The sequence below is a fragment of the Aquarana catesbeiana genome, linkage group LG06 (assembly GCF_042186555.1).
Source record: "Aquarana catesbeiana isolate 2022-GZ linkage group LG06, ASM4218655v1, whole genome shotgun sequence".
In the NCBI taxonomy this organism is placed as follows: domain Eukaryota; kingdom Metazoa; phylum Chordata; class Amphibia; order Anura; family Ranidae; genus Aquarana; species Aquarana catesbeiana.
Genome location: NC_133329.1, coordinates 413,966,750 through 413,989,060, shown reverse-complemented (window position 1 = coordinate 413,989,060; position 22,311 = coordinate 413,966,750). Strand labels below are relative to the sequence as shown.

The 22,311-nt window shown below is 43.3% G+C and overlaps 1 protein-coding gene across 2 annotated transcripts in view; it reads left to right on the top strand.

Annotated features, from left to right (window-relative positions):
* Nucleotides 1-22,311, top strand: part of LOC141147309 (protein mono-ADP-ribosyltransferase PARP14-like) — a 181,662-nt gene that overhangs the window by 82,675 nt on the left and 76,676 nt on the right. For both annotated transcript variants that reach the window (XM_073634520.1, XM_073634521.1), the window contains exons 11-12: nucleotides 2,810-2,927; nucleotides 19,767-20,369. In XM_073634520.1, the coding sequence (XP_073490621.1) occupies nucleotides 2,810-2,927; nucleotides 19,767-20,369 (721 nt within the window). The remainder of the gene's footprint in view (nucleotides 1-2,809; nucleotides 2,928-19,766; nucleotides 20,370-22,311) is intronic.

The following is a 22,311-nucleotide window of genomic DNA, read 5'->3' as shown; positions in this document are numbered from 1 at the left end:
TGCCTGTCCACATTGAAAGGCTCAGTTTTTAAGGATGTCAGAAATTCTCTGTGTGTAATAATATCACTTCCAATAATTGCAGCTGCTGCTTGTGGCTCAATTCATAATGGGGAACTTCTGGCAAATATGTGAATATACTTCTATATAGAGCTATATAGAACAGCCTAGGATATGTAAGCGATCCTAGGGATTCACCACTAACAGTACAAAACATTGCACCTCTTTTTCTTATCTCAGCTTTCCGTGTCTCCTCTCCAGCTCCATCCTGCTTACTGGACAGAGATTTAGGGCATCACACAATGGGGTCATTGCTCACTGATCAGGCAGATGTTCCAGATTGTGGACCGGGGGGTATTCAGCAAGAAAAAGGATGCAGCAGGCCAAGCAGGAACTGCTGGGCAATTACAGCGAGAAATCCCAAAGTTTCCCCCTAATCTGGGCACTAGGTAGTCGTCATTAATGTGTGCATGTGCTGCATTTTATTATCAGTAAACCTGAGCTTGGAGGGACGCTGACAGTGTCCGCAACGAGGAATGGAAGTGTGGCCTGGCCAACCCAATCCAAATGGGAGGCTTCTTTCATGAGGATAACATAGTCCCTATACTTTCCCTACTCCTCCCAAAACTTTCCCTGCCACTAAGTTTTGTCCCTAACAGATAGGGAACCTGTCCCTATGCTGGCCACTTGCACAATGTGCAGCAAATCAGGGAGCCAGAGACTTAAATAAGCTCTGTCTTCACCCAAGATGGCTGCTGAGATGATGAGGGGCTCAGTGCCCAATCAGGCAACTGCTCCCGGGTGACCATAGGAAATAATAGAGGAACTAAGTTACCAACAACTTCCTTCCTCTTCTGTATTGCCGTTTTAGCTTAGTGCTACCTACAGTGTGGAGTACGGACTGCACCTGCCTACATGCCTACAATCAGATTGGCAGTCTCATTTTCTGGGCTTCAATAAAGGGAACATGAGGGTGCAGCTACACCCAGCAATTTCCCTCAGATGAGCCCCGACTTACACTTATAGGCGTTGATGACACAATCTAACTATGAACATAACAGTCACACAACAGTCTCTTTTTTTTAAACAATCTTTTTTATTTTTTTATTTTGTTCCGAATTCGTTTTTTAACTAATTTGGACAAATTTGTTAATTTGGAAACATCTGAATTATCAAAAACCTGTTTAACGATTTTTTCCGAATATCCGTAAATTCGAATATTCGTAAATTTGAAAATTGGTAAATACATAAATTATTGTTAGTACTTTGAATTTTATTCGTTGGGTGAGTGGAAGCCAGTGGAGGGATTGGCAGAGGGGGGTGGAGGACACTGAATGGTTGGTAAGGTGGATGAGTCTTGCAGAGGCATTCATTATGGACTGAAGGGGGATAGTCTATGTAAACGTAATCCAATGAGGAGGGAGTTGCAGTAATCGAGGTGAGAGATGACCAGGGAGTGAATTAGAAGCTTGGTGATGTCATTAGTTAAAAAGGGGCGTATTCTGGAAATGTTGCGGAGACTAAGGCGGCATGATTTGGACAGGGATTGTATGGGATTGTTCAGAGTCTAAGGTTACCCCTAGCACCCTGGCATGCAGGGACGGTCTGATAGATGTGCCATTGATCATGACAGAGAAGTCAGGGGAGGGGGCACGTGGGGGAGGAAATATTAAGAGCTCAGTTTTAGATTCAGTTTGAGGAAGTGGTTTGACATCCAGGCTGATATGTCTGTTAGTAGATCAGTGATGTGTGAGGAGATTGATGGGGTGAGCTGAGGGGTAGAGAGATAGATTTAGGCCAATATGTAGCAGCAGACAGTCACTAAGAGCCTACACCAGAGTCTGTACTCACAATGTCCATGGATACTTGGATGCCTCCAGCCAATGTCAGGTGGACACTTCCCAGAACAGATCCTCAGTGAAATCCATTGGTATGGCTCCAGTTATTCTCAGAAAATAGCTCCCTCCCCAGCTCCAGCCAACCTGGGACCTTGATGAACTCTTGCAAACCTCCGTTGCACTGCCCAGAAGGGCAGCAGCCCTTCAACCTGGGGTCTTCTCCTCCTGGACAAGAACCTGGCTGCTACAGGCCACAAACTATTTATGCATCCCTCAGCCATCTACTGGGCATCCTCTCTTCCAGGTATTGACTGAGGTCACATGAATATTCTGGTCCAGGGTCTGCCTCTTCCAACCGACTACATTCTATAATTCCACCAGAAGGCAGGGGAAGCAGTTGAGCCTGCAGCCAGTGAGACCCAGAACAGCCAAAAATAATCACACACCGCTCCAATGATTACAGAGGAGCTAAAGAATTAGATTTACCTGAACCTTTCTAGCAACCTAATCTAAAAGGGTGCTACATCAACATAGTGATACACTTTGTTTTAGTATAAATACACATATTGCAGGCAGAAAAGAAATGTTCATGACATTGATGAAGTTTTCCACGATATCAAATCAATCTGGTGCCATGTTATTACAGATTACTTCCTCTGATTTTCTATACCTGGAAGTGAATTGCTTAGCATAGTATGGCTGTTTGGTCTACACTGCTTGTTGTTGGTTCCCCTGACTCAGTGTAGAGACTCTCTCTTTCAGCCTATTTGCCCGTCTCTCATGCCTTGTGTGTGGCTATGTCTGACCGTGTTCGAGTAATACTCGGACTCTGGAAGGGACTGGTGTGCTATATACCAAAATAGTAAGCCTATGGGGCAAAAAGTGTAAATCAGGCCCCTTGTATAATGTACATACAGTATATAATGCAATAATGATTAAACAAAGCTCAATGCTGTTTTCTGCATCCTGTTCAGGTCACTTCCAAAAAATGGAGCAGCCTGATGGACAGAAATACCTCAGTAAGCTCTATGGGCAATGTGTCGGCATCAGGAACCTCTCAGAGCTCACAATCCAGTGCCGGAGGTGGTCCAGGTAAGGACAGGCACAGACTGGTAGATATCTCACCAAGGGTAACAAATGGTAAGAAACTGTCTGTCCATGTTCAGACCCCCTGTTCTGTCCTACAGTGTGATCAATGCCACATCAGTGCCACTACAGTGCCATTACAGTGCCCATCAGTGCCACTACAGTGCTCATAAGTGCCATTATAGTGCCACTACAGTGCCCATCTGTGCCACTACAGTGCCCATCTGTGCCACTACAGTGCCCATCTGTGCCACTACAGTGCCCATCTGTGCCACTACAGTGCCCATCTGTGCCACTACAGTGCCCATCTGTGCACACTACAGTGCTAATCAGTGCCACTACAGTTCCAATCAGTGCCACTACAGTTCCAATCAGTGCTCATCATGATTTCATCAATATATTTTGATTTGTCACATCTGACTATAAAATTTACATTTTTTGATTTTTTTTTTTTTTTTTTTTGATTTGTATTTTTTCAAGCCTGATCTTTTTTTTTTTTTTTTTTCACTCCAGAATATTTTTGTGTGTGTTTTGTGTGTCAAGTTACCACAACACCATTATTATCTTGTATTATTTAATCTCAAGGAGATTGTTTGGTGTTGGTGTCTCTTGTTAATTTCACATTGTATTTTTGAAATGTACCTGAATCCTCACCAACAAACTGTCCTTTTTGAAGGAAAACACACATAGGCGAGTATAATAAATCAAACCTAAAATTTATTAAGGGCTCATAACCAAACAAAGAGGGAGGCAACGCTGGAGAAACAGCAGAAATTGGCGAAGCCTTTGGCCCCCAGGGCACACATCAACTATTTTACATCAAAATTGGTGGCCTGAGGAGTCCATATATGAGGGAGTACAATCTGGTCCAGAAGTCCAAGAGATCATGAACAGCAGCAGATGACATGTCCACAGGCTGTGGTCATACAAAAGTGTCTTTTGTCAGACCAGACTGAACCCAGGCCATCACTCTCTGGTCTTCCTTCCACGCTGTGTCTGTGGTGTGGTGGAGTTGTGGCAGGAGGAGGAGGAGGATGGTCCAACTCACACAGGTTGGTATTGGGTGTAATTTCGCCCCTCACCTCCTTAGTTAAGGTTTGATAAATGAGTTCCTCACACATGAGGCGTTGGCCCTCCTGCATGTCCTTCAGTTTTGTGGCAGCCATGGAGGCAAAGGCCTCTTCACGAGTGGGAGTGGCTCTAAGGGACGCAGAAGCCTCCTGAATCAGCCTGAGTGCTGAATCCTGCACATTACTCTCCTTCCTGGGTCTTTTGTTTGGAAGGCGGAGGGGAGGAGCCTGAGATTCTGTCAGGCTCCTACTGGGCCCGGCCTTCTCCTGGCTGCCACTTAGCCCCACCTCCTCCTGGCTGCCACTAATCCCCGCCTCCTCCTGTGTGCCACATTTCACAGCCTCCTCCTGGCTGAGGTCTTCCTGTGTATGAAAAAGGGACATCGTTTTAGTTTTTTCTTCATCAATCACACACAATTTTCATATCATGACTGTTGCAAATTGAATGTTAACAAATATAACAGATTATCATTCTGAGCCCAGCAGTTTTCATTCTTGTCCCAATTATTTTTGCCCACTACTGTCTATTGATATGTAAAACACTTTATTAAATCAGCAATTAGTGATCAATAATAACATCTAGTAAACATCATTTATTTATTGACTAGAAATCTGTAGATCAATGCTATACCTGGCTCCAGCTGGGCTCCTCCACTTCTTCCTGGCTGGAAGTCCCAGGTTGGACATCGGAAGCCTCAGCTGGCGTGGAAGATAGGGTGGAAGGAAGAGTGGAAGGTAGGGTTGAGAGGGATTCCCTGACTTCAGTGTGGTCTGACAGAAATCGCAGTCTCTCTTAGTACCACAGCCTGGGGACATAAACTACTGCTGCTCCTGATCTCTGGGACTCCTGGACCTTCTTGCGCTCCCTAAGATAAGTGCTCCTCAGGCCTCCAATTTTGGCTTTTAAATAGAGGATGGTTGCCGTGGGGACCACCGGCTTCACCAACTCCAGCAGTTTCTCCAGCGCTGCCTGCCTCTTCTGTTTATTATTATTATACTGCCGATCTTTCACGTTCCACAGACAGGGCAGCTCCCTGTATTTGTCCATGAACAGGGGGAGGAAATTGTGGTCATTGAAGCCATTCATTTTATCTGCAAGACACAACACAAGACAAACCCTAATGTCAGGCTAAAGTCTCCTAATCTTGCCAATATAGGCCTCAATCTAGAAGCAGTATAGGCCCAAGTTTAGATCTTACCTTCGTTATCACGATCTGTGCCTCCGATACTCCTTCCTCTGCTCACAGATCGTACGTACTACACACGCATGTTAAGCTTTATATACACTGCGCATGCGTGAAACTCCGCCTGCCCCTGACATTCTTTCTAGTCTATTCCCCGCCCCTTCTCGTTCGGCGCAGTAGGGGAAGAGCACATGGCGGAGACACAGCAGTTGTGTGCTAATTACAGCAATGAGAAGGAGGAGGAGGAAAGCCCGGAGCCAGAAATGTCTTGATCCAGAAGGAGACGATTTAAGGCATCAAATATGTCCTTTGGGGAGATGTTGGAGATGGTCGACATACTGAAAAGGGCCGACTATGACGGGAAGTATAGACCTTACCCCAACCCCAATGTCAGAAAGGCCAAGATAATGACGAAAGTTGTGAAGAGTCTGCAGAAAAATTTTGGTGTACGGCGATCCAAGGATTAACTCAGGAAGCGGTGGTCGGACCTCCAAATTAAGGGAGCATGAGCAGTACAGAAGGATCAGGAGAGTGGTGCAAAAAAGTAAGTAGTTGTCCTGTGTTCCTATTCTTGATTTTTCTAACGTTCGTGCTGCTCCATGTGCTTTTCTTAACTGTTGTACAGTTTAAAATGGCAACTTTCATGTTCATGGGCACATTATTCGTTTGTGTGAAACATTGTTCGTTCGGCATAGAAAACACCATGTTTTGGCCATATGCTTTTCAATACATTTTTGCTAGCCTACTTCTCTTAAACTAATTTTGGTGTCTAGATGGGTTGGTGACTAGAATGAAATGCAAACTAGATTCTGTGTAAGGAGAGGACACTCAGCAGCTGTTTACACATCTGGATGCTGGAGCACTAGTGTGGGACACCAGAACACCCTTTTTTATTAGGGGGCCCCACACAGGTGCTCCAGTGTATATAATAGGGGTGTCTCCATCTGTGAAGCTTGTACAAAACAGGTAAGTATTCTAGCTTGATATGAAAGTAAAATGTAGCGCATAGATTGTGCAAAAAGTCTTCAATCAAGAAAACAACTGAAATTAAAAAAAAAACAAATGTCCACAAATGGTAAACATAACAGTGGAAAAACTTATAAGTCTCTCAATAAAAGTGAATAAAGTCCAGTGAGTGAATGGAAAACAAAATGGAATGTCCCACTGAAAAAAATACGTGGATGTGAGACGGCAGATGTTATAACACAGGTATATCATCAGATCGTCCCCAAGCTGTATCTCACAACTGCATGTGACTTAGTAAAGATGGTGTGTAAGAAACTCTTACCAGATACATTGGACTCCCTTGTCAGCGACAGGGAGTCACTCGAGCAGGTTGCCTCTCAGGGCCTGTAAGCGGACATCACAGCTCTGTGAACCTTCTGGGTCAAACTCTGCGTGGATCTCCCGGGGCCGCCAGGTGGGTCCTCCCAAAGGATGGCCAAGGTGCGAATCAGAGGGAACAGTGCGTCACGTAAAAAAACTGAAGTGAAGGCTGGTTGGATCTCTCAGTGGGTATGTGGAGAAAAAATAAACAAACTCCACATAGTGTAGATGAGCAAAGTGGGATTTTTATTGCTAAAAAAGCCAGGTAACAAAATGTGATCACAGGGTATAAAAACAAAGATGGGCAACAAGAAGGATGCTGGAAGCGCCCTAGCCTACCCTACCCTTTGGGCGCTTCCAGCATCCTTCTTACACACCATCTTTACTAAGTCACATGCAGTTGTGAGATACAGCTTGGGGACGATCTGATGATTTACCCGTGTTATAACATCTGCCATCTCACATCCACGTATTTTTTTCAGTGGGACATTCCATGTTATTTGTTTTTCATTCACTCACTGGACTTTATTCACTTTTATTGAGAGACTTATAAGTTTTTCCACTGTTATGTTTACCATTTGTGGACATTTGTTTTTTTTTTATTTCAGTTGTTTTCTTGATTGAAGACTTTTTGCACAATCTATGCGCTACATTTTACTTTCATATGATTCTTTGGTTGTTGTCACCTTGTATGTAGCTGCTCCGCACCATATACTTTTTAATTTAGCGCAGTGTATACTTTTATTATCTTTGCAAGTATTCTAGCTTGACAAAGGAAAAAAAAATATTTCTTCATCTTGCAACTCTGCCAAAAGAGACAATTGTACCCCACTTCCAAGCAATGTTTCATATTCCTATTTCTGCCATCAAATATCTGTGTGCTAAGTATACCTATTTTTGTTCACGTAGGGGAGAAAAGACTCGGAGGACACCACTCATCCGAGGAGACCACAGACCCCCCACCTCAGGAAAAAGTGGAAATCCCCCAAAGCCAAGCAGAGCAGGAGGAGGAAGGAGACATGGTGGAAATTGTCACCACAACAGGTGAGTGTCTGCGACCACAGGCTCAAGTAAAAGATGGATGCCGGCAGATTTATAATACATGGTGTGTTTTTTTTATATATTTTTAGGTGATCGTGATGTTGTGGATGAAGGTCATTTCACCAGTGAAAGTGCCCAGATCCTGATCGGGGGGATAATGGGGTTTAATAGGGATTTGGAAAACATCCAGAAAAACATCAATGATGATCAAAACAAAATGAAGAACATCATTGATGTTTTAGGGAGAGTTTAAAACCCCTCGAAATCCCTAATGTAGTTGGCGTTTTTTCCCAAAAAATTTGTTGCACCTTTTTTTTACATATTGTCAAAAAGCCAAATTTTGAAGAGGCACACACTGTGTCAACATGTGCTATCTGCCATCACGGGAGATCAATGTAGGCGCAACCCCTTCCTCAATAATAAAGTAGCTGAGAGGAAGGGGTTGCACCCCCAAAACACGTCCATTGATCCCCCATGATGGCAGCTAGCACATGTTGACATTTTGTGTGCATCTTCAAAATTTGGCTTTTTCTGGGGTGACATCACCCCATCTGAACGCAATATCAAACACAGTTTGTAAATACTCATGTCTGATATTGCCTTCACTTTCTTCCAAAGTTGAACTTTGTAAATTCCAGATTTGTGTATTTATTGTTGGTTTTAAACATGCCTGTTTTACCTTAAAAGGACATTTCTACTTTTATTAATGTCACCTCTAAATATTGTATACAACAAACATGTTGTTTGGTTTTAAAAAGCTTTTATAAATGCACATGTGATTGTGCTTGGATTAAAAATATTGAGAATCATCAATGTGTGGCTTCTTCTTTCAAAGCTCCTAAACTTTTTTGGTGTGAAAATTGTTTTTTTTCTGTGACAATGGGGGTTATTTAACAATAAGTAGCAGCGCTAAATAAACAAAGTGTACACCAGCAATAGCATACAAAGTGGCAATATTAATGACATATACAAGTGCATATATGTGAAAACAGCCCATAAACTAAATTGAGTTTAATAAAAATTATATAAAAAAAAGCAGCTCTAAATGGGCATCAATCAAGTCCATCTAGATGCAGGTGAAAAAGTCTGAAGACCTATAATGATATCTCCAAAGTGATGTTGCTGGGTAGACAAATGATTCCTCCACCGCACCAATGTGATAACACCAGTAAAATTATATGCTTACCACAAGGCAAGCTCAAATAGGCTTGTGACCTTGACCCGGTCGGGGCCTTTGAACAGAAGGGATGATTGGAAGGTGATGGTCCACCAAACCGCATAGAGGGATCGGTCACAGCAAAAACCTTTCACATACACCTCCAGGTAGCGGAAAAAATGTCACTCAGGGGTACCCCAAGAGAAAAGAGGGAATCGACATAGCGTAATCCAGATAACTAATTTATTCATTAAAATAGTAAAAAACACACTTACATTGTATAAGGGAATACAAGCATAAAGTAGCATGAGCCGGCCGGCTACAGCGATCACCCGTCCAACAGACGGAACACGCGAGACGTCAGCACGTCAGCTCCTCCCGACGCACGTTTCGTCACACAATGACGTCGTCTGGGGCCATGGGACGAATGGGAGTCCTTCCGCATTGTCTTCTGGAGGTGGCAAGTCCAAGCTGCCATTCTGGAGATGCCTGTAGAACTCTGTCTGGGCGATGACTCCACCATCTGACATCCGGCCATTCTTCCCCACGTCCACATACAGGAACTTGTAAGTAGCCAACACCACCGCCAACATCACAATACTATTGAACCCCTTGTAGTTGTAATAGTATGACCCCGAGTTGGGTGGTGGGACGATGTGGACATGTTTCCCATCAATTGCCCCTCCGCAGTTAGGAAAGTCCCACCGCTGGGCAAAGTGGGAGGCCACAGTCTGCCATTCCTGTGGGTTGGAAGGAAACTGTGGAGTAAAACAAGAATAAATAATTATTCATTTTGCACATAATCATGGAAAGCAGATTAGACACAAACATTCTTTGCCAACATCAGTCTAACTTTTTTTTTAGGGACTATTTAAAGACAAAGGTCTAAGGTCCACCTATCAGATACATCCCCCCCCTCTCATGGGCCATTTTGGAAATTTTATGGGAGGGGGGAGATGTTTTGGACAGGTAACCCTCTCCACTTCATTGAGAGATGAATGCCTAAATAATGTGTATTACTTTGGCCAGCCCCACCTTACTTTACACTATTGGCAGCCCACTGGACAGGTAAGAAGTGTCATAATAGAAAGAGATAAATACACACTGTACACATTTTAGCACATTTTTACATTCTATTACCTATCAAGATAATAATAGGATACAAAAACTTTAAACAGTAACATTTGAAAGTATACAGGCAGGCCCTTGCACTACATGTTTTGGGGAATTCATCCATAAATCTGACCACAAAAGAGATGGGTATAGTGTGTATGGGTTTGGAAAAGTCAGCAGATAGAGGATTGAGGATAGATAGAGAATTGGTATCAGCTGAGTTAGCAGTTGGGGGGAGGGAGGGTTCCAAATGATTTTGTGACCCCAAAAAAAAAAGCCTCTGGCACTCTGCATGAATTTCAAGCACAAATCACAATTTTCAACATTTTAGGGGGTATTTAGGGTAAAGCACTACTATGGAGCTGACTAAATACATTGTTAAGTGACTACACTAGGTGAATATAGGCCCAGGAGAGCATGCTGGGGAGGTAAGCGAAGGCAAATATGTATGAAGGACAAAAAAAAAAATTACATAAAAATCCAGCATGCATGAGGACAAAGGGGACATTCACAGCATATTGCAATCATGGTAATTCGGGAATCAGGAAAGAAATACAATATATTATCAAACATTAAATACAATAAAATGTAATATAAAAGGATAAAAATCTTACCTTAATATACTCCTTCTGCAGGACCTGTATGATGGCAGAACAGGTCTCTGGGATAATGATCCCCAGAGCCTGGGGGGAAATGCCTGTCGAACTTGAGGTCCTGCAGGCTTCTCCCCGTCGCCAAGCACCGCAGGGTGGCGACGAGCCTCTGCTCCGGAGTGATGGCTTGCCTCATGCAGGTATCCTGCCTGCTAATATAGGGGGTCAGCAAAGCCAACAAACGGTGAAACACGGGGTCCGTCATCCTGAGAAAGTTCCTGAAATCATCAGGATTATTCCCACGGATCTCACAGAGCAAAGGCATATGACAGAACTGGTCACGCTGAATCAACCAATTCTTGGTCCATGAACTCCTCCCCACCCTGTTCATGGACTGGACTTGTGTCAAGGTCAGGACCCCAACACCAAGCCCCCGCACAGTACGAACTCTACAAGGAGTACACATACGCAACATGGCTAGAAAACGATCGGCTGCTCAGAACGAAGTAACAGAACACACTGAAGAACAGCAAGGCATGTGAAGAGCGACCTGAAAATCAGTAACGAATGAACAAGAACACAATGACAGAGTCAAGAGTAACTCGCTGCATGCACTGAAGACCAGATACAAACCCACAAGCACAAACTGAACAGCAGAAATACGGTCTGAAAAAGCGCAAACTTTTACTAACACGAGATTAGCAAAAGGAGCCCAAAGGGTGCTGCGCTTGGTTCTGAACTGCACTTTTCTAGTCTCGTTGTACGTGGTGTACGTCACCGTGTTCTTGGCGTTCGGAAATTCCGACAACTTTGTGCGACCGTGTGTAGACAAAACAAGTTTGAGCCAACATCTGTCAGAAAAAATCCATGGATTTTGTTGTCGGAATGTCTGATCAATGTCCGATTGTGTGTACGGGGCATAAGGCACTTTAAATATCATATACACTAGGAGATCATATATTATATTTTTATTATTCCATTAATACTTCTTTTATATTAGTAGTATTATTCATAGTAATCCTCTGGTGATTATAGGATTTTATATATCTATAATTTAATTTTAGTTATGATCTGGCACTTTGTTTGTCTATTTTATATTTGTATCTGATGGCTCCGATATAGCAATATCACCCTTCCATCCTTATTATTTATGTATGCTCCTTACTAAAGATTTGTATCCAGTACATATGTTTATATATCATTCCCATGTCTATATTAATCCAAACGGGTTTAATGCTCCCGCTATTGATGGACATCTATATGTAGTAGTTGGAACATTATCATTATTTTATTTTCATTAATCATATGTGATATTTATTTGTGGTGTTCAGGTTGCTTTTCTCCCACCATCGATCTTATTTGATCTTATTTAGCTTATAAATATACTCGTATTGAGATTGTAATTGATCTCCATCTGTTTAAGTGTCTCCTCGTTCCCTGTATAACATTATGCCGCTCGCGCCCAATGAGATTACAGTGACCAGTTCTGGTCATCTGTTGCTAGGTGCACCTGATTGGCTGTTGTGTTGAGGGTGAGGATATTTAAGGCTATTGCAATGTCGTGTGGCCACGCCCTCTGTGGAAGTCTGTAATGACGAAACCGGTCAGGGCCAGCACGACATCCCGGAAGTGACATTTGCGCTCCACCATTCATCTCTGTCTACCCGGAAGTAATTGCGACATTTGCAAGGAAACGCTCGCTCTATCCTGGACGGCTGAATATAGTGATAGTGCCCTCTGGGTCACATACTCTATTTGCTTGTTGATTTTTACTTTATGTACGCAGTTAATATTAAGGGGTCCTCTGTTGTATGGGGGTTTTTGTCTATAAATAAACAGGATTACGCTATGTGCTGTTATTCTTGTGTTTTATGACATATATTTGGAGCCCCTATACCAGTGGATCTTGTTGGTGATGAGGACTTAGTATTTGAGTGGCTGCTGAACTTTTAACCTTAAGGCTGTCTCATTAAGAGGTTTCTGGTGAGTTTGACCCCCTGGGGGAGTGTGCTTCACGAGGTGGATTACTGTCTCTGGTGAAAGGTGCACGCTAGGACCACTGTGATTCAACACATCACACGCTTTGAACTGTCCTTAAAGCGGAGTTCCACACAAAAATGGAACTTCCACTTTTCGGAACCCTCCCCCCCTCCGGTGTCACATTTGGCACCGAGCAGGTTCTCAGCGTCTCCTGCCGACATCGCTGGACCCTGGGACAGGTAAGTGGCCTTGTATTAAAAGTCGGCAGCTGCAGTATTTGTAGCTGCTGGCTTTTAATATTTTTTTTTATTGAGCGGTGTGGGTGAACCCCCGCTTTAATACCATCTACTGCATAGAGACTTTTTATTGTGGGGATGACCACGTGTTGTGATAATTTTATCATGTTTAATTCTAGCGCTGTTTTAGTATTTTAATGATCCAGTGCTCTGACGGTTTATTTCTATACTACTGTTTTTATTTTATAAGGCAACCTATGCTGAATGATTTCCACATGATCATTGTGATGGAACCACTTGGCACCACGATTAGGTACTTCAGCCAAACAGTGCTTCCTGCCTTCCTAACCATTTCAGCAGACCGAGCGCTAATAACAGTCCTTTACCCCTAGCATCGTACACAGACAAGATGTTGGGAGAGAACAAAAGGAATGACTGTTTATTGAACATAAATTTCAGGTTTTTATAAACTTTATACACTTCAAAAGTAGGTCAGTCACCACATGAACAACAAAACCAAATTTTTCCCCAAAATATCACACAATGGTTATATAATGAAGTAGAGTTGGCACAAGGTGAATACCATCATTTAGGATCCTCCAAGAGTTAGCCAAATTAGCCAACAGACAGAAACAATAGGTGACACAATTAACAATGGGAATGACAAAGACACTAAGTACATAATACCTTAAACAGAGACTGCAGAATCAGGTTGCTTTGAGCTGATATGGAATTGAATCTGAAGCACGACCACTCCAAGGGTCCCCCAGACACACATCTCCCAAAGAGTAGTGTTCCCTTAAAAGTCAGGGCCCATAGTCAGTAGGCAAGAGGCTAGCCTGCAGTCCCCTCCAAAAGCCTCTGTCCTGGTTCGGTCTGTCACAATCATGAAGAAGAAAGAAGGGACTGTCCAGATCCTTCTTCACTAGAATCACCAGTGTGTAGGGAGTCCAGGATGCCCATTCTGAAGGAACAGGAAAGGAGAATGATTTCTGTATGTAGGTGCTCAGGATCCTGGAAGAGTCATCAATTGAAGGGCCACAGTGTGATATTCATGTCTGAATACAAGTGTATTCCAATAATAGATTGTTTGTTTTCAAAGCCAAGGTGCATGTAACTCTACTCCCTTAATCAGGGCTAAAAGAAGAAGTCTTGTGAGCAATGAAAACTGGTGGTCTACTGTACTTATTAATGTAGAAATACTTCTCTCTGATTGCCAAAGGAAATGTTGCACAGAAAATCTCTTCCTTATCTCTATTACTGCCTGCCAGCTCCTCCCTTGCCGAAGCCTGATTTGTGGGTGTTTCCTAATTGGTAGTACAAGCAGAGCTTTGTTGCACATCTTAGGTGCACCTGTCAAACAGCATTGATGTAATTGACATAGATCTAGTCTGCTCAGTTGCTCCTGTCCTCTCTGCTGTCACCATGTATTTTCAGGGGGCGTGCCTCTTGAGCGTGCTGACGTTATCACTGATCTTGTCCGCTCTGTTGCTCCTGGCCCCTCTGCTGTCCCCATGTATCTTGGTTGCACCTGTCATATGTGCTGACGTCATCTTCATTGATCTAGTGTGCTCTGTGGCTCCTGCCCACACTGCTGTCTTTGCACAAGTCGGGCACATTTTTGTTTGTGCCTATGTCAACATCATTGATCTTGTCTTGTTAGGTACACACAGGGTGCCAGAGACATGGAGTACTCGGAATGGTCAGGGGTGGGTAGTGGGGTCCCCCAGGGGTCTGTGCTGGGACCAATCCTATTTAATTTGTTCATAAACGATCTGGAGGATGGGATAAACAGTTCAATCTCTGTATTTGCAGACGATACTAAGCTAAGCAGGGCAATAACTTCTCTGCAGGATGTGGAAACCTTGCAAAAAGTTCTGAACAAATTAATGGGGTGGACAACTACATGGCAAATGAGGTTCAATGTAGAAAAATGTAAAATAATGCATTTGGGTGGCAAAAATCTGAATGCAATCTATAGACTGGGGGGGAGAACCTCTGGGGGAATCTAGGATGGAAAAGGACCTGGGGGTCCTAGTAGATGATAGGCTCAGCAATGACATGCAATGCCAAGCTGCTGCTAACAAAGCAAACAGAATATTGGCATTAAAAAAGGGATCAACTCCAGAGATAAAATGATAATTCTCCCGCTCTACAAGACTCTGGTCCGGCCGCACCTGGAGTATGCCGTCCAGTTCTGGGCACCAGTCCTCAGGAAGGATGTACTGGAAATGGAGTGAGTACAAAGAAGGGCAACAAAGCTAATAAAGGGTCTGGAGGATATTAGTTATGAGGAAAGGTTGTGAGCTCTGAACTTCTTTCTGGAGAAGAGACGCTTGAGAGGAGATATGATTTCAATATACAAATACTGGACTGGTGACCCCACAATTGGAAGAAAACTTTTTTGTGGAAGGGAGTTTAACAAGACTCGTGGCCACTCATTAAAATTAGAAGAAAAGAGGTTTAACCTTAAACTACGTAGAGGGTTCTTTACTGTAAGAGCGGCAAGGAGGTGGAATTCCCTTCCACAGGCGGTGGTCTCAGCGGGGGGCATCGATAGTTTAACCACTTACCAACTGGCCCATAGCCGAATGACGGCTGCAGGGTGGTTGGATAACTCTGGGAGGGCGTACTATGACGTCCTCCCAGAATTCCCCTCTCGCGCGCCCCCTGGGGCGCGCACCCGAACACATCCCGGTGATCGCGGCCGTTTAACATGTGATCACATGTAAACAGACCGGCGTCATCTGATGACGCCGGTTCCTCTCCTCCCCTCCTGTGTACCGATCGGTACACTGTGAGCGGAGAGGGGGATGGATGGATGGCTGCAGCGCTGTGGGCTGGATGTGTAGTGCCCACAGCGCTGCACAGAGATATCCAGTCATCCATCCATCCATGCTCAGCCATCCATAATGCTCTGCAATGCTGTGCAATACTCTGCAAAGCCCCCACATTATTCTGCAAAGCCCCCACATTACTCTGCAAAGCCCCCACATTACTCTGCAAAGCCCCGACATACCCCGCAATACCCCGCCATACTCCGCAATACCCCGCCATACCCAGCCATACCCTGCCATGCTGAGCCATGCTCGGCTGTACTCGGCCTCTGTATGTGGCCAGGCTGTGGAAGTCTCACACATGGGGTATCGCCGTACTCAGGAGGAGCAGGAGAATCTATTTCAGGGTGTCATTTTTGGTATGTACATGCAATGTGGTAGAAATATTGTATAAATGGACAACTTTGTGTTAAAAAAAATGCGTTTTAACCACTTCCTGCCCGCCGGCCGTCATACGACGTCCTTGACTTTGTGCGGGGATATCTGAATGATGCCTGCAGCTACAGGCATCATTCAGATATCAGCTTTTTCAGCCGGCAATTCCCTACACCATAAGAACAATCATATCAGCTGTTCCACTGTTTGATCGTTCTTACAGGAGGCGAGAGGGGATGTCCCCCCCTCCCGCGCTTCTACCGACTCACCGCTACGATCGAAGCCAGGATCATTTTTTTTTTTTTTAATTTCAGGCTTCCCAGCCTAGAGGTGAGATGTGGGGTCTTATTGACCTCATATCTCACTGTAAAGAGGACCTGTCATGCCATATTCCTATTACAAGGATGTTTACATTCCTTGTAATAGGAATAAAAGTGGTCAAAATTTTTTTTAAAGTAAAATGAACAATAAAAAAAAAAAAAATTTTTTTAAAGCGCCCCTGTCCCTGTGTGCTCGCATGCAGAAGCGAACGCATATGTAAGTCCCGCCCACATATGAAAACGGTGTTCAAATCACACATGTGAGGTATCGCTGCGATCGGTAGAGCGAGAGCAATAATTTTGGCCCTAGACCTCCTCTGTAACTCAAAACATGTAACCAGTAAAAAATGTTAAAGCGTCGCCAATGGGGATTTTTGAGTAGCAAAGTTTGGCGCCATTCCACAAGCGCGTGCAATTTTGAAAGGTGACATGTTGGGTATCTATTTACTCGGCGTAACTTCATCTTTCACATTATGCAAAAACATTAGGCTAACTTTACTGTTTTGGTTTTTGTAAAGCACAAAACAGTTTTTTTTCCAAAAAAAAGCGTTAAAAAAATTGCTGTGCAAATACCGTGCGAGATAAAAAGTTGCAACGACCACCATTGTATTCTCTAGGGTCTTTGCTAAAAAAACATATATAATGTTTTGGGGTTCTATGTAATTTTCTAGCTAATAAATGATGATTTTTACATGTAAAAGAGAAATGTCAGAATTGGCCTGGGTGCTCCAGAACGCCTGAAGGTGCTCCCTGCATGTTGGGCCTCTGTATGTGGCCATGCTGTGTAAAAGTCTCACACATGTGGTATCGCCGTACTCGGGAGTAATAGCAGAATGTGTTTTGGGGTGTAATTTGTGGTATGCATATGCTGTGTGTGAGAAATAACCTGCTAATATGACAATTTTGTGGGGAAAAAAAAAGTAAAAAAAAAACCTTGATTTTGCAAAGAATTGTGGGAAAAAATGACAACTTCAAAAAACTCACCATGCATCTTTCTAAATACCTTGGAATGTCTTCTTTCCAAAAAAGGGGTCATTTGGGGGTATTTGTACTTTTCTGGCATGTTAGGGTCTCAAGAAATTAGATAGGCCGTCAGTACTTCAGGTGTGATCAATTTTCAGATATTCGCACCATAGCTTTTGGACTCTATAACTTTCAAAAAGACCAAATAATATCCACCGATTTGGGTTATTTTTTACCAAAGATATGTAGCGGTATAAATTTTGGCCAAAATATAGGAAGAAAAATTACTAATTTGCAAAATATTATAACAGAAATGAAGAAAAATGTATTTTTTTTACAGATTTTTCGGTCTTTTTTCTTTTACGGCGCAAAAAATAAAGAACCCAGCGGTGATTAAATACCACCAAAAGAAAGCTCCATTTGTGTGAAAAAAAGGACAAAAATTTCATATAGATACAGTGTTGCATGACTGAGTAATTGTCATTCAAAATGTGAGAGCACCAAAAGCTGAAAATTGGTCTGGTTAGGAAGGGGGTTTAAGTGCCCAGTTGTCAAGTGGTTAAAAAAACTATTAGATAATCACCTGAATGACCACAACATACAGGGATATACAATGTAACACTCACACATAATCACACACATAGGTTGGACTTGATGGACTTGTGTCTTTTTTCAACCTTACCTGCTATGTAACTATGTGTTGTCAATCAATGTTAACTAGTTATTCATCTCTTACAGGGCAGTGTGGTCAGACAGCAGTAGGGGAGGAGGGGCGTGATGTCAACCATGCTAGATCAGGATACACAACACCAGAATGGGACAAAGTGCAAAGTGTACTTCGTCCCCTGAGGGGAAGGATGAGGATAAGTTATATATGGTGAGACTTCTTCTTCAAGAGATTAAAACAAAGATAAAGTGCATGCAGTTTCAATAATGAGCTTGAATCAACTGCTAACTCCCAACACTACCAACCAACTATATACTGATTATTGAGTCTACATACACTTTTTTTTTGCTTCATTCTCTTAAAGTGATTGTAAAGGCTTGTTGGTTTTTTTTTTTTTTTTTTTTTTTAAATAACAAACATGTTATACTTACCTTCTCTGTGAAGTGGATTTGCACAGAGCAGCTCGGATCCTCCTCTTCTCGGGTCCCTCTTTGCTGCTCCTGGCCTCTCCCTCCTATCGAGTGCCCCTCAGCCAGCAGATTGCTACAGGGGCACCAGAGCCAAGTCAGAGCTCTGTGTATCCATGCAGACATGGAGCCTGGCTCCGCCCCCTCTCTCCCCTAATTGGCTGACTGATTTTGATTGACAGCCGCGGGAGCCAATGGCGCCACTGCTTTGTCTCAGCCAATTAGAAGGAGTGTCTGGGACAGTTAAGACACTCATGGACATTGCTGCAGAGAGAAGGGGCTCAAGTAAGTAATTAGGGGGTGCTGGGGGGCCTGCTACACGCAGAAGGTTTTTTTTATCTTAATGTATAGAATACAACTTGTAAAAATATAGAAGGCCTTCGCGCTACTAAGATGTGTTCAAAATAATCTCTTAATCATTAAAACAGGCAAACCCTCGTAAAATATAAATTTTATAAATAAACAATTAAATAACCAAAGTGTGTACCGTGCATTAAAGTGTATTCAAATGAAATGAAGTAAGCTGTCTGCAGCAGGATCTTTCAGTGTTCACAATCCACTCATAAATACATACAATCATATAGTGATTCCGCGCTACAGCAATAATGTGCAAAAAGTGCTCAATAAATAGAGTAAATAGACACTGTGTAAATGGTGCCCAATGAATTGGGATAATAAAAGTGCAAAAGTGATTTGTCCATAAGTTGGTATATCAATCTAGGGGCATTAGATTCAATACGATGATGGTCTCTTAATTTAACATTATCCAATAAATGTCCAAAAAAAAAGGTTTTTGCAAAAATGTGTTTAGGAAGTTGGAATAACGGAATAGATCCCTATTTATTACCTTATGCTGTAATTTCAAGATATGAAGGTGAGGGTTCTGTGAGCTCATTTATGGGATTATAAACTTCTCGCCTGTTTGCTGTGCAATCTATCTAAACACATTTTTGCAAAAACCTTTTTTTTTTTGGACATTTACTGAATAATGTTAAATTAAGAGACCATCAATGTATAGAATGTATTAAGATAAAAAACCTTCTGCCTTTACAACTCCTTTAAGCCCTGATGGAGTTACAACCTCTGAAATGCCTTGACTTTGCAAACACTCTATTATTGGAATAAACTTGTATTTGGAATTTAAAATCACAGTGTGCACTTCTATTCTAAGCTCACTTATCCCTATCACAACCCAAGCCCTTCAGTGTGCAGAAGATGCCAGCCCCCGTATTCATATTCTTTATATTTATACTATTGCCATACTATTGAATGCCAACAATAGAAAACAAACACAGGGGTACAGTTTGAGCGTTCGGTGATTGGTATTACATCTATTTTAATCAGTGAAACAATAAATATCAAATAAACTTTATACAGAACATCTTCCCAGTTCCTCAGCTGAAATCCATGTCACCCAAACCTGGTCTACATCGCGTTCATAAACTATTTGTACACAATTTTTTATTTCCACTTTCAGAGCAGTCTGTGACGCCATTGTCTCTTTTCTTCCTCTGTAGAACTTTTTACATCACCAAAAGCCCCAATGCGAGTTCAGAAGCTCACCACTTTCCAGTTGATGGACGGCATTGAGCCTGCAGTGTTCAGCTTGTGTGCTGAAGATAAAAGGAGTGTGGACAGAACGAAGGCTTGGCTACAGCAGATGATCGACAATGAGCAGGCAGAGAAGGTGATCACAGAGGAATGTATCTCTGAATTAGAAGAAGCCGAGGTGCAGAAGATCTCCGACCTCCAGAAAAGGTTTCAGGTCTCTCTTATTTACAAACCACCCGACCCCTCCATCCGGATTGTGGGCCAAACCCGGGATGTCCTATTTGTGTCTGGGGAGATCGAAATGATTGTAAACAGGGTAAAATACAGAAAGAACCGGGAGCGGGCAGCGGAGCTCACCGGGAACCTAGTGGAATGGCGATATGGTAATGGAGGAACTATGGTTCCCTTCGACATGATGACAAACCTGGAGTTGGAAGAGGCAAAAAATGACAACAAGGCCCAGATCACAATCCAGATCCGAGGAAGCCAATATACTGTCAGTTTACAAGCAGAAAAAGCCATAGACAAGCGTGGGAACCAAATTCAGATCCAACGTGTTGTGAAACATGGTAATATGACTTTTATTGTTCATTTAATAACACCAACATATTCTTTAGCAATGTGCTTCACCGCAGGGAGAAGGATTTGAAATGACAAAGATTGATATGGTATACTGGGTGCAGCCACTTCCATAAGCAAATTTTGTGTTAATCCATCCATTGTATTATATAAACTCAACTAAAAACTACAGCTACCATTGCAGGGAAGAGTCGCCTCAACCAAGACAGCTGTAGCATTACTTTCATAGGAGATATTGGACTGGCATGGGCTCTCCTACCCTTACTAGTGGTGACTTGCCTATAGCTACACTCAACAACGCACCAAAACACCAAGGAAGATAATTAGGTTTCAGTCACTTTAGTCTTTATGAAGTTTATTCGCTCAACCACCAGTGGAGAGAGGATTAGGGGTACAGAATATCCCCAAAACAGCAAAATATCCCAGGCAAACCTATGTCATCAACAGAAGTGGATGGTGGTTAAGTAGCAGCCACCTAGTAATATTAAAGTTGATGGTGGCCCTAATGTCTCAGGCTCCTAGTAACAAAAGGAACAGCAGCTGTTGGTAAAGCTAATTCCTTTAGTAGCAACCTACCAAAGACACTAGACCCTTTAGAAGGGGCTATTGGTGGTTCCAATAATTTAGCAGCAGGCTCTGAATAGGAACTGGCCATATGACCCTATGCAAACAGTTCCAGGTACCTTTAAGGGCTGAGGTAATGAGGTCTCCATGTAATGACCTTCCAGCAGCAGCTTACCTCAAGCTCTCTTTGACCTCCTTCTGCATATCATGCTTCTTTGTAGGCAAGTGCAGGTAGTCAAGAGGAATAGGGTTCCCCTATGGGGGGGGGGGGGGGGTTTGAAGCACCTGATTAGAGCCATAGGCTCTAAGAGGCTTTAAAAAAGGTGACCTGCGAGCACAAACCATTGCACTCGCAGTCCACCCAGGTGTGTTAGCAAAGCAAATGAATATTTGCTTTGCTAACACAGAACCGCCTCTCAGCCAATCAGAAGGCGTGGATATAATACCGGTCATCTGGGCATGCATTCGGGCTTCAGAATGGCCCCACTAGGATTGGCCTTGGCCTAAATAACGAAGTTCAACAGCTCTGACATTCCCCTGGCAGATTGGGAGGAGAGACTGTAATGTGCCGTGCCCCTATACCAGGTTCCGGCCCGGCTGGTGGCGGAGCTGGCTGTTAACAGCTTAGAGGATGATGGTGGGCAGGGGGGGGCACAGTGGCTGCATATTATTGGCACGAAGGCTGCAATTGATGGGGCACAGTTGGCTACATTTGCTGGGCATAGTGACTGCATATTATGGGCACCGAGGCTGCAATTGATGGGTACAGTTGGCTGCATTTGCTGGGCACAGTGGCTGCATATTATGGACACAGATGCTGCAATTGATGGGGCACAGTTGGCTGCATTTGCTGGGCACAGTGGCTGCATATTATGGGCACAGAGGCTGCAATTGATTAGGCACAGTTGGCTGCATATGATGGGCACAGTTGGCTGCATATGATGGGCACAGTTGGCTGCATATTATAGGCACAGTTGGCTGCATAGGATGGACACAGTTGGCTGCATTTGCTGGGCACAGAGGCTGCATATGATGGGCACAGTGGTTGCAAATGATGGGAAGAGTTGGCTGCATATGATGGGCACAGTTGGCTGCATATGATGGGCACAGTGGCTGCAAATGATGGGAAGAGTTGGCTGCATATGATGGGCACAGTTGGCTGCATATGATGGGCACAGTTGGCTGCATATGATGGGCACAGTTGGCTGCATATGATGGGCAGAGTTGGCTGCAAATGATGGGAAGAGTTGGCTGCATATGATGGGCACAGTTGGCTGCATAGGATGGGCAGAGTGGCTGCATTTGATGGCACAGTGGCTGCAATTGATGTTTTTGTTTCAGTATTTTTCAGAATTTTTCAGTTCGTTT